We start from the raw sequence: 13,665 nt of genomic DNA, 5'->3' as shown, positions 1-13,665 counted from the left end.
GAGAGAATCAATGATGTCAATCATAAGCTAACTTCACAATAGTGAAATGAATACACAAAATCAATGTATGAATGACAGCTGATGATAATAATAATAATATTGCATGGAGCACAGACATACTGTGTGTGTGTGTGTGTGTGTGTGTGTGTGTGTGTGTGTGTGTGTGTGTGTGTGTGTGTGTGTGTGTGTGTGTGTGTGTACCTGCGTGTCCAGACATAGGGTGTGTTTTCAGGATTGAAGAAAGATCCAACAAAGTGTCTTCATTCATGACTGGATGAACACACACACACACACACACACACACACACACACACACACACACACACACACACACGCGCACACGCACACGCGCGCACAAACACACACACACACACACGCGGATATGAAATAAATGCATGACAGATCTCCGTCACGTGGTCATTTCAGAGGTTTATGATAGGTGGCGCTCTTCTCTTCTCCAGCGTATGCTTGTCGGTTGCTAAGCAACGGATACAGCCGCAAGTTAACCGGAAGCGAACATGTCGCCTGCCTCCACGTGATCACATGTAGAAGAATTAATATTCATCTCGGCGGATTTTCCGAAAGTTCGTTTTTGGCCAAAACAGCCTTGATTCAACGACCATCTATCTGCCAAAACAGCCTTGATTCAACGACCATCTATCTGCCAAAACAGCCTTGATTCAACGACCATCTATCTGCCAAAACAGCCTTGATTCAACGACCATCTATCTGCCAAAACAGCCTTGATTCAACGACCATCTATCTGCCAAAACAGCCTTGATTCAACGACCATCTATCTGCCAAAACAGCCTTGATTCAACGACCATCTATCTGCCAAAACAGCCTTGATTCAACGACCATCTATCTGCCAAAACAGCCTTGATTCAACGACCATCTATCTGCCAAAACAGCCTTGATTCAACGACCATCTATCTGCCAAAACAGCCTTGATTCAACGACCATCTATCTGCCAAAACAGCCTTGATTCAACGACCATCTATCTGCCAAAACAGCCTTGATTCAACGACCATCTATCTGCCAAAACAGCCTTGATTCAACGACCATCTATCTGCCAAAACAGCCTTGATTCAACGACCATCTATCTGCCAAAACAGCCTTGATTCAACGACCATCTATCTGCCAAAACAGCCTTGATTCAACGACCATCTATCTGCCAAAACAGCCTTGATTCAACGACCATCTATCTGCCAAAACAGGCTTTATTTGTTCGGCCCAAAAAATTGTGTTTGTTGTCATGATTTGTCATGACAAGAGTTGGCTTTGTACGAGGCTTAAAAGGTCTTTAAATAAATACTTTTTGAAATGTCTATGAGGAAAATGAACGGGGACTCATTTCCTGGGCCCTGGTAGGGGGCGGGACTGGGCCCTGGTAGGGGGCGGGACTGCGACGCTTTATTCAACGACCATCCGCGAAAACACGTTTTTTTTTGTTTAGTTTTTTTTGGGTAATTTTGAGGTCGCACACTGGTCATTTTTTACGTCCGGTTCACGGCCTGTGAGTTTTTGGTCTTCAAAATAAGAGCTCGCTCTGAAAAGACATGGCAACAGGAGAACAGTGGGCGAAATAAACTGGGCACTCATTGAGTTTTAATGATGAGAATAATAATTATAATGAATATATATATAAATATATATATAATAATTATAATTATATTAACAACAAATGGCTGAGTGACAGATGGTCAGGTGGTAAAACTGTCATAACTTGGCAAAATAAAAACATTTATTGAATGATTAAATTATTACTTTTAATCAAAGCTTATGGTGTCACACTTTACCCCATTCTGAACGGGAACCCCTTTTGGTGTTTTAAGCATTCTGTTCTACTTTAGCTATTGAAAAATAGCAGACCTACAAGCTCATAGCGCGCCACCGAGTGGCGCGCTACGAGCTTGTAGGTCTGCTATTTTTGAATAATCGTGAAAATGTGGCACAAATCTTTGAATATATATTCTTTCGGAGCGAATGTTTTTAACTTAAATCTTTGCTTCTGGGGGGGGGTCCCTGGTAGCCTGGCTAATAAGCCAGACTAATATCACACAACACTGTCGCGGTATATCAGTCTGGGCTGGCTCCACTTGGATTTCATTTCCCGGGGAACATTTTCTCTTTGACGCAATTGGTCAGAGCTACTGTCAGTCAAAAGTCTCAAGCATTGAACGTCACTGTACCAAAGCCCGCCTATATTGCATACCGTGTCCCGATTGGTCCGACCTGTTCTCGATTGTAGGAAAGAGGCGTGCTACTGAGCCTCGCCAGACCGAAATCCGCTGGTAGGCAACTTTTTTTTGCCAACGGCTGATTCGGTCTGGTTTATTAACCAGGCTAGGTCCCTGGAACAACATATTTTCAGATGGGGGTCGGCGGGTTCTGGGGGTCGTTGACATGAGAACCACTGACATAGAAACAGGGTTTCTAACAGAAAGCTGTCAGAATTTAGAAAAAGGAGGCGTGTCCTTACGTAGCGTTCCCTGCTTCCTGTTTGTACTGGTCGCCATGGCAGCAGCAGAGGGGGAGTGTCCTTGGAGGCTGGGGGCGGGGCCTTTGGATTCAGATTGGTCCTGAGAGACGGCTGGCGCCGCCCTCTTCTCCTGCAGCTCCTTGCTACGGTCCAATAGGTCCCGGCCGAAGAACGCCTCCTGTTTCCGAAACAACCAATCGCGTTACAGAGCGGACTGAGCGCGAGGGCGCGTGCATGTGCGTGTGTGCGTGTGTGTGTGTCAGTGTTTTTTTTGGCAGCAAAATTTGATTTTAGTTTTAGTCATAGTCTCTTGAATAGTTTTCATTTAGTTTCCGGCTATTTTCAGCATGCAACCAAGTGTAAAATGACTTATACTGGATCTCTTGTCCACTAGTCCCTTCCTAGTGGATCTCTTGTCCACTAGTCCCTTCCTAGTGGATCTCTTGTCCACTAGTCCCTTCCTAGTGGATCTCTTGTCCACTAGTCCCTTCCTAGTGGATCTCTTGTCCACTAGTCCCTTCCTAGTGGATCTCTTGTCCACTAGTCCCTTCCTAGTGGATCTCTTGTCCACTAGTCCCTTCCTAGTGGATCTCTTGTCCACTAGTCCCTTCCTAGTGGATCTCTTGTCCACTAGTCCCTTCCTAGTGGATCTCTTGTCCACTAGTCCCTTCCTACTGGATCTCTTGTCCACTAGTCCCTTCCTAGTGGATCTCTTGTCCACTAGTCCCTTCCTAGTGGATCTCTTGTCCACTAGTCCCTTCCTAGTGGATCTCTTGTCCACTAGTCCCTTCCTAGTGGATCTCTTGTCCACTAGTCCCTTCCTAACATTTTAGTCTAGTTTTTATTTGTTGACGACATTGTCAGTATATTTAGTCTTAGTTTTAGTCTTAGTTTTAGTCTTAGTTTTAGTCTTAGTTTTAGTCGCAATAGCCTAGTTTTCATTTAGTTTCCGTCAGTGGAAAAAGGTAGTCGGCATTTTACGTCTTAGTCGACGAAAACAACACCGGTGTGTGTGTGTGTGTGTGTGTGTGTGTGTGTGAGTGTGTGAGTGTGTGTGTGTGTGTGTGCGTGTGTGCGAGTGTGTGTGTGTGTGTGCGTGTACCTGCAGGTAAGAAGGGAACTCCTCCTCCAATTTAGTTTTCTTCTTCTTGTATCTCTTCTTCACCTTCTCTGCCTGATCAGCAGGGGGCGCCGTGTCCCCCCACCCTGATCCCCACACACACACACACACACACACACACACACACACACACACACACACACACACACACACACACACACACACACACACACACACACACACACACACACACACACACACACACACAGTATGACTATGATTGTCAGAATCAGAATTATCTTTATTGTCATCATCTTTATTACTTTATTATTATTAGTTTTAGAACTACAAAACCTGATTTAAAACTACAATACCCAGGTACCCTGTTGTAGAACTAAAGAAAACCTGATTTTAAACTACAATACTCATGGGTACCCCGTTTTAGAACTACAAAACCTGCACAAAAACTGTGTCTGTGTGATCAGTAGGGGGCGCCATGTACCCCCACCCTGACACCACTAGTCTATTCCACAGTAATCTGTTCGTCATTTCTGTCCACAAAAATATTATTTTAAATATCTTTAGAGCTTATTTTTTTATTTCCAATTCTGCTAATAAGCAAGCTATATATGCTTAGATGAGTTATATTTACAATAGGATACATTAACCCATTTAGGCCTGACAAAGTTATCCTCTTTTACTCATGATCAGAGCTTCCGTTGCTCCAGACTGTATGACGGAAGCATTTATATTTGACTCGTGATCAGAGCTTCCGTTGCTCCAGACTGTATGACGGAAGCATTTATATTTGACTCGTGATCAGAGCTTCCGTTGCTCCAGACTGTATGACGGAAGCATTTATATTTTACTCGTGATCAGAGCTTCCGTTGCTCCAGACTGTATGACGGAAGCATTTATATTTTACTCGTGATCAGAGCTTCCGTTGCTCCAGACTGTACGACGGAAGCATTTATATTTTACTCGTGATCAGAGCTTCCGTTGCTCCAGACTGTATGACGGAAGCATTTATATTTTACTCGTGATCAGAGCTTCCGTTGCTCCAGACTGTATGACGGAAGCATTTATATTTGACTCGTGATCAGAGCTTCCGTTGCTCCAGACTGTATGACGGAAGCATTTATATTTTACTCGTGATCAGAGCTTCCGTTGCTCCAGACTGTATGACGGAAGCATTTATATTTTACTCATGATCAGAGCTTCCGTTGCTCCAGACTGTATGACGGAAGCATTTATATTTTACTCATGATCAGAGCTTCCGTTGCTCCAGACTGTATGACGGAAGCATTTATATTTTACTCGTGATCAGAGCTTCCGTTGCTCCAGACTGGATGACGGAAGCATTTATATTTTACTCGTGATCAGAGCATCCGTTGCTCCAGACTGTAAGATGGAACAGGTAAACGGTGCCTTGCTCAAAGGCAGGTGAAAACGTGAACAAACCTTCGTCTCCAACAGGAAGTGTTTCCGTTAAATCGCTCCGACATCGTTTGATTCTGCCTGAAGTTGAACCCGTCTTACCTCCTCTCTGTCTCACCATGAAGCCCCCGATGCCTGTCAGACACGCACACACACACGCGCACACACACACACACACACGCACACACACAGTTTGGGGGTTAAAAGGGGTGTGATTAAAGGGGGCGTGGTCCAAGTGCTAGAAGGGGCGTGGTCTCACCAGGGCGGTAGGGCTTCCTCTTCCTCTTCTTGTCAGTAAGCTCCTCCTCCAGCCCCGCCCCCTTGGTGACATCATCGTCGTGGGCGGGGCCTCTCTCTGGACTGGAGTCGGATTTCACCTCCTCCATCTGATCCATCTCACCTGGAGACACAGACAGGTTACTGTCTGTGTGTGTGTGTGTGTGTGTGTGTGTGTGTGTGTGTGTGTGTGTGTGTGTGTGTGTGTGTGTGTGAGTGTGTGTGTGTGTGTGTGTCTGAGTGTGAGTATGTGTGTGAGTGTGTACCTGTGGGCGTGTCTACAGTGGTCTGGAGCACAGAGACAGTGTTCTGGTTGATGATGCGTAACTTTAACTTGGGTTTGGACCTGAGAGAGAGAGAGAGAGAGAGAGAGAGAGAGACACACACACACACACACACACACACACACACACAGAGAAGTTTTAATGAAATGCTGTAACAACTTAAAAGAGCACTGGTCTTTGCGCTGCTCAGTGCTCATTAAAATATTTCTCTAATGATGTCATTGTTGTGGATGTTGTCATGGTTACCTGCGGTATCGTCGTGGCGATGTGAGCGGCTCAACCAGAGACTGAAGCTGACACAGGCCTGACTCTGTCAGACACACACCGTCCTGAGAGTACGTCTTTATCTCTGAAAATATATGATTACACATATGATTCAATACATGATTCAATATAAACACGATGACTCTGTCAGACACACTCCGTCCTGAGAGTAGGTCTTTATCTCTGAAAATATATGATTAAACATGATTAAATTATTAAATATATCAAACACTGACTCTGTCAGACACACTCCATCATGAGAATATGTCTATATCTCTGAAAATATACACTCTGTCAGACACACTGGAAATATATGATTCAATACAGGATTAAATATATGATTAAATGTATGATTAAATACAGGATTAAATATACCAGCCATCCGATAACCATCATATAACAACTAGGAGCAGCCATTCCGGCTCGGGCAGCAATTGGGGGTTAACCCATTTTGGGCGGGAACCCCTTTTGGTGTTAGCATTATGTTATGCTTTAGCTATTGAAAAATAGCAGATCTACAAGCTCGTAGCTTGTAGGTCTGCTATTTTTGAAAAATTGAAGAACGACTGACATAGAAACATAGCTTTTTCAGAAAACTGTCGGGATGTAGAAGACCTTTTATAGAATCTGATCTCAGGTCAAAATGTGTTAAGAGTCTTTACAGGGACACACATAATGATAATGAATTTATGCCACATGGACACATTTCTGACCTGACCTGGAATGGAACCAGGACCTCTGGCTCCCCCCAGGATGGAACCAGGACCTCTGGCTCCCCCCAGGATGGAACCAGGACCTCTGGCTCCCCCCAGGATGGAACCAGGACCTCTGGCTCCACCCAGGATGGAACCAGGACCTCTGGCTCCCCCCAGGATGGAACCAGGACCTCTGGCTCCCCCCAGGACCACTAACCCAGATGGAACCAGGACCTCTGGCTCCCCCCAGGATGGAAACAGGACCTCTGGCTCCTCCCAGGATGGAACCAGGACCTCTGGCTCCCCCCAGGATGGAACCAGGACCTCTGGCTCCCCCCAGGATGGAACCAGGACCTCTGGCTCCCCCCAGGATGGAACCAGGACCTCTGGCTCCCCCCAGGATGGAACCAGGACCTCTGGCTCCCCCCAGGATGGAACCAGGACCTCTGGCTCCCCCCAGGATCACTAGTGCCAGATGGAACCAGGACCTCTGGCTCCCCCCAGGATCACTAACCCAGATGGAACCAGGACCTCTGGCTCCCCCCAGGATGGAACCAGGACCTCTGGCTCCCCCCAGGATGGAACCAGGACCTCTGGCTCCCCCCAGGATGGAACCAGGACCTCTGGCTCCCCCCAGGATGGAACCAGGACCTCTGGCTCCCCCCAGGATGGAACCAGGACCTCTGGCTCCCCCCAGGATGGAACCAGGACCTCTGGCTCCCCCAGGATCACTAGAGCCAGATGGAACCAGGACCTCTGGCTCCCCCCAGGATCACTAACCCAGATGGAACCAGGACCTCTGGCTCCCCCCAGGATCACTAACCCAGATGGAACCAGGACCTCTGGCTCCCCCAGGACCTCTGGCTCCCCCCAGGATCACTAGAGCCAGATGGAACCAGGACCTCTGGCTCCCCCCAGGATCACTAACCCAGATGGAACCAGGACCTCTGGCTCCCCCAGGATCACTAGAGCCAGATGGAACCAGGACCTCTGGCTCCCCCCAGGATCACTAACCCAGATGGAACCAGGACCTCTGGCTCCCCCCAGGATCACTAACCCAGATGGAACCAGGACCTCTGGCTCCCCCAGGATCACTAGAGCCAGATGGAACCAGGACCTCTGGCTCCCCCAGGACCACTAACCCAGATGGAACCAGGACCTCTGGCTCCCCCCAGGATCACTAACCCAGATGGAACCAGGACCTCTGGCTCCCCCCAGGATCACTAACCCAGATTAAACCAGGACCTCTGGCTCCCCCAGGATCACTAGAGCCAGATGGAACCAGGACCTCTGGCTCCCCCCAGGATCACTAGAGCCAGATGGAACCAGGACCTCTGGCTCCCCCCAGGATCACTAACCCAGATGGAACCAGGACCTCTGGCTCCCCCAGGATCACTAGAGCCAGATGGAACCAGGACCTCTGGCTCCCCCCAGGATCACTAACCCAGATGGAACCAGGACCTCTGGCTCCCCCCAGGATCACTAACCCAGATGGAACCAGGACCTCTGGCTCCCCCAGGATCACTAGAGCCAGATGGAACCAGGACCTCTGGCTCCCCCAGGACCACTAACCCAGATGGAACCAGGACCTCTGGCTCCCCCCAGGATCACTAACCCAGATGGAACCAGGACCTCTGGCTCCCCCCAGGATCACTAACCCAGATGGAACCAGGACCTCTGGCTCCCCCCAGGACCACTAACCCAGATGGAAGCAGGAGCATGGAAGCAGGAGCTAACCCAGATGGAACCAGGACATCTGGCTCCCCCCTGGATCACTAACCCAGATGGAACCAGGACCTCTGGCTCCCCCAGGATCACTAACCCAGATGGAACCAGGACCTCTGGCTCCCCCCAAGATCACTAACCCAGATGGAACCAGGACCTCTGGCTCCCCCCAGGATCACCAACCCAGATGGAACCAGGACCTCTGGCTCCCCCCAGGGCCTCTGGCTCCCCCAGGATCACTAACCCAGATGGAACCAGGACATCTGGCTCCCCCCAGGATCACTAACCCAGATGGAACCAGGACCTCTGGCTCCCCCCAGGATCACTAACCCAGATAGAACCAGGACCTCTGGCTCCCCCCAGGATCACCAACCCAGATGGAACCAGGACATCTGGCTCCCCCCTGGATCACTAACCCAGATGGAACCAGGACCTCTGGCTCCCCCCAGGACCTCTGGCTCCCCAAGGATCACTAACCCAGATGGAACCAGGACCTCTGGCTCCCCCCAAGATCACTAACCCAGATGGAACCAGGACCTCTGGCTCCCCCCAGGATCACCAACCCAGATGGAACCAGGACCTCTGGCTCCCCCCAGGACCTCTGGCTCCCCCAGGATCACTAACCCAGATGGAACCAGGACCTCTGGCTCCCCCCAGGATCACTAACCCAGATGGAACCAGGACCTCTGGCTCCCCCCAGGATCACTAACCCAGATTGAACCAGGACCTCTGGCTCCCCCAGGATCACTAGAGCCAGATGGAACCAGGACCTCTGGCTCCCCCCAGGATCACCAACCCAGATGGAACCAGGACATCTGGCTCCCCCCTGGATCACTAACCCAGATGGAACCAGGACCTCTGGCTCCCCCCAGGACCTCTGGCTCCCCAAGGATCACTAACCCAGATGGAACCAGGACCTCTGGCTCCCCCCAAGATCACTAACCCAGATGGAACCAGGACCTCTGGCTCCCCCCAGGATCACCAACCCAGATGGAACCAGGACCTCTGGCTCCCCCCAGGACCTCTGGCTCCCCCAGGATCACTAACCCAGATGGAACCAGGACCTCTGGCTCCCCCCAGGATCACTAACCCAGATGGAACCAGGACCTCTGGCTCCCCCCAGGATCACTAACCCAGATGGAACCAGGACCTCTGGCTCCCCCCAGGATCACTAGAGCCAGATGGAACCAGGACCTCTGGCTCCCCCCAGGACCTCTGGCTCCCCCAGGATCACTAACCCAGATGGAACCAGGACCTCTGGCTCCCCCCAGGATCACTAACCCAGATGGAACCAGGACCTCTGGCTCCCCCCAGGATCACTAACCCAGATGGAACCAGGACCTCTGGCTCCCCCAGGATCACTAGAGCCAGATGGAACCAGGACCTCTGGCTCCCCCCAGGACCTCAGGCTAACCCAGGATCACTAACCCAGATGGAACCAGGACCTCTGGCTCCCCCAGGATCACTAGAGCCAGATGGAACCAGGACCTCTGGCTCCCCCAGGATCACTAGAGCCAGATGGAACCAGGACCTCTGGCTCCCCCAGGATCACTAACCCAGATGGAACCAGGACCTCTGGCTCCCCCAGGATCACTAACCCAGATGGAACCAGGACCTCTGGCTCCCCCAGGATCACTAACCCAGATGGAACCAGGACCTCTGGCTCCCCCAGGATCACTAGAGCCAGATGGAACCAGGACCTCTGGCTCCCCCAGGATCACTAACCCAGATGGAACCAGGACCTCTGGCTCCCCCAGGATCACTAACCCAGATGGAACCAGGTCCTCTGGCTCCCCCAGGATCACTAACCCAGATGGAACCAGGACCTCTGGCTCCCCCCAGGATCACTAACCCAGATGGAACCAGGACCTCTGGCTCCCCCAGGATCACTAGAGCCAGATGGAACCAGGACCTCTGGCTCCCCCCAGGACCTCTGGCTCCCCCAGGATCACTAACCCAGATGGAACCAGGACCTCTGGCTCCCCCAGGATCACTAACCCAGATGGAACCAGGACCTCTGGCTCCCCCAGGACCACTAGAGCCAGATGGAACCAGGACCTCTGGCTCCCCCCAGGATCACTAACCCAGATGGAACCAGGACCTCTGGCTCCCCCAGGACCACTAGAGCCAGATGGAACCAGGACCTCTGGCTCCCCCCAGGATCACTAACCCAGATGGAACCAGGACCTCTGGCTCCCCCCAGGACCACTAACCCAGATGGAACCAGGACCTCTGGCTCCCCCCAGGATCACTAACCCAGATAGAACCAGGACCTCTGGCTCCCCCAGGACCACTAGAGCCAGATGGAACCAGGACCTCTGGCTCCCCCCAGGATCACTAACCCAGATAGAACCAGGACCTCTGGCTCCCCCAGGATCACTAACCCAGATGGAACCAGGACCTCTGGCTCCCCCAGGACCACTAACCCAGATGGAACCAGGACCTCTGGCTCCCCCCAGGATCACTAACCCAGATAGAACCAGGACCTCTGGCTCCCCCAGGATCACTAACCCAGATGGAACCAGGACCTCTGGCTCCCCCAGGACCACTAACCCAGATGGAACCAGGACCTCTGGCTCCCCCCAGGATCACTAACCCAGATAGAACCAGGACCTCTGGCTCCCCCAGGATCACTAACCCAGATGGAACCAGGACCTCTGGCTCCCCCAGGACCACTAACCCAGATGGAACCAGGACCTCTGGCTCCCCCCAGGATCACTAACCCAGATAGAACCAGGACCTCTGGCTCCCCCCAGGATCACTAGAGCCAGATGGAACCAGGACCTCTGGCTCCCCCAGGATCACTAACCCAGATGGAACCAGGACCTCTGGCTCCCCCCAGGATCACTAACCCAGATGGAACCAGGACCTCTGGCTCCCCCCAGGATCACTAGAGCCAGATGGAACCAGGACCTCTGGCTCCCCCAGGATCACTAACCCAGATGGAACCAGGACCTCTGGCTCCCCCCAGGATCACTAACCCAGATAGAACCAGGACCTCTGGCTCCCCCAGGATCACTAACCCAGATGGAACCAGGACCTCTGGCTCCCCCAGGATCACTAACCCAGATGGAACCAGGACCTCTGGCTCCCCCAGGATCACTAGAGCCAGATGGAACCAGGACCTCTGGCTCCCCCCAGGATCACTAGAGCCAGATGGAACCAGGACCTCTGGCTCCCCCCAGGATCACTAGAGCCAGATGGAACCAGGACCTCTGGCTCCCCCAGGACCACTAGAGCCAGATGGAACCAGGACCTCTGGTTCCCCCAGGATCACTAGAGCCAGATGGAACCAGGACCTCTGGCTCCCCCAGGATCACTAGAGCCAGATGGAACCAGGACCTCTGGCTCCCCCCAGGATCACTAGAGCCAGAGAGTAACACAACGCTCGAGCGCCGTTCATGCAGCCTGACCCGAGACCTGAAATACATTGTTTTCAACGAGGGCAGCGGTGGCCGAAGGTTTGCGGAGCGGTCTTGATACCGGAAGGTCGCCAGTTCGAATCCCCGGACCGGCACGTTAAAATTACCACAGCTGAAGTGCCCTTGAGCAAGGCATTGAACCCCAACCATGAAATGTTCTATGAGCAGGGCGTGGCTGTAAACAAGCATCTCGAGCATAGTCCACTTACCCTGGGTAAACAAAGAACTTTGCTTTGCTTTGGGCGGCGCAAATACGAGCTATTTTAGGCAATGTGTGCAACTGTTTAGGCCTGACATCAAGCCTTCTAAATCCTGACAGTTTTCTGAAATACCTCATGTTTCTGTATCAGTGGTGCTCAATATTTCGGGCGCGTTCGGAAATAGCGCACTGAGCAATGCAATCTAATAGGCGAGTGCGCTCCGGTGCGGTATTTCTGAACGCGCCCTTCATGTCAAGGACCCCAAAAATTATATGTAATTGGCCAACCGACCCCCATCCAAAAATATGTTATTCCAGGAACCCCTCAGAAGCAAAGATTTGAGGTAAAAACGTTCGCTCAGAAAGAATATACAGTCATATTTCAAGATGTTTCAATAATAGCAGATCTACAAGCTCGGAGCTACAAGCTATGAGCTTGTAGATCTACTAGTTTCAATAGCTAAAGTATAACATAATGCTTAAAACACCAAAAGGGGTTCCCGGCGGGAACCTCCCGCCCAGAATGGGTTAAAGTATTGCACAGTGACAACCAATGTTCCCCCTAAGGTGCGCCCGTGCGCGCGCGCGCGCGCGCACGCACGCACGCACGCACGCACGCACGCACGCACGCACATGGCCAAATGCCCCCGCGCACAACTGAAATCTGTTGCGCACAGACACAGACGCTGGTGTAAAAAAAATAAAATTAAGTTTTTATTTAAAAAATAAATTGCCCCGAGTATCACTACAGTAATAATAGGCTACCTATCCCGAGTCGACATTTGCCCACTTTATTTTTTATTTACTTTACACTTTATTTAGATTACACAGGCGAGGCGACCGCAACAGATAGGTCTCCTCCCCTCCTTTTATTACTCTATGGTCTCCTCTCCTCTCCTCCTGCCTGGGACCGAGGCTACTCCTCCTGTGTGTGACTGCGCGCGAGTGGGGAGTCTGGGGACCTTTAGAGGTGGAGACGTAACAGCAGCAGCAGCAGCAGCAGCAGTCAGTGTTAATGAAACCCCAAGAACCAGATAAGCTGGCGTTGCTTGGACCCGTGCGTTGATGGGACATTTACATTTAAAAGGCGAACGGATGGAAGTGTGGATAAAAGCACGGCTGTGCGCAACAACAAGAGAGGGGGACTAACGTTAGCTTCTCGTTAGCAGGTTAGCTAACGTTGTTATCACTACAGCACAACAAGCCTCCAGACAGTCCGGTGTGCTTGTGAATGAAACATGTGGAAGCTAACGTTAATCTCTAGCGGTCTAGCCCCATATGGAACCTCTCTGTAATTCTCCAATCTGTTAATACTTTCTTCAAAAGGGGATGCTGACGTTCGACAATCTGAGAAACTAGGAGTTCAAAAACACAAACCAACAAACTCGGGTGTGTGTGTGTGAGCGTGTGTGTGTGTGTGTGTCCCAATACATTATTTCCGTTTTCTCATGCCCCCCCATGTAAAGCAATAATGAGTATTCATATAGCCTACCAGTCGTTCTCAACCTGTGGGTCCCCACATGATTTGGGGGTGGGGGGACCCCAGATGACAGTGAAGTGACAATTTAAGGACTTTTAAGACTTTTATAATACCTCAAAGGCTCTAAAAGAAAACAATACCATTACTGCATCAAAAGTAATCAGCAAAACATGCTATAAAAACTGGTCAAACATTGGCCAGATTATTAAATGATAAAGAAAGAGCCAACAATTGTGAAAATAGCCGATCTACAAGTTCACAACGAGCTTGTAGATCGGCTATTTTCACAATATTTATCTGTGGAACCATTCTGTTGCTTGTCTGGGTGGGGGGTCCCCAGT

General features: G+C 50.9%; 1 protein-coding gene across 1 annotated transcript in view; it reads right to left on the bottom strand.

Annotated features, from left to right (window-relative positions):
* The window catches only part of LOC306919017 (uncharacterized protein), a 193,311-nt gene that overhangs the window by 110,822 nt on the left and 68,824 nt on the right, over positions 1–13,665 (bottom strand). The window contains exons 31-37 of the mRNA XM_079531859.1: positions 5,786–5,888; positions 5,522–5,601; positions 5,239–5,379; positions 5,004–5,114; positions 3,585–3,688; positions 2,483–2,660; positions 202–270 (exon numbers count right to left, since the gene is read on the bottom strand). Coding sequence (XP_079387985.1) covers positions 202–270; positions 2,483–2,660; positions 3,585–3,688; positions 5,004–5,114; positions 5,239–5,379; positions 5,522–5,601; positions 5,786–5,888 — 786 coding nt within the window. The remainder of the gene's footprint in view (positions 1–201; positions 271–2,482; positions 2,661–3,584; positions 3,689–5,003; positions 5,115–5,238; positions 5,380–5,521; positions 5,602–5,785; positions 5,889–13,665) is intronic.

The sequence above is a fragment of the Electrona antarctica genome (assembly GCF_951216825.1).
Source record: "Electrona antarctica genome assembly, contig: scaffold_71, whole genome shotgun sequence".
Classification (NCBI taxonomy): domain Eukaryota; kingdom Metazoa; phylum Chordata; class Actinopteri; order Myctophiformes; family Myctophidae; genus Electrona; species Electrona antarctica.
This window is presented reverse-complemented; position numbering and strand designations above follow the sequence as displayed.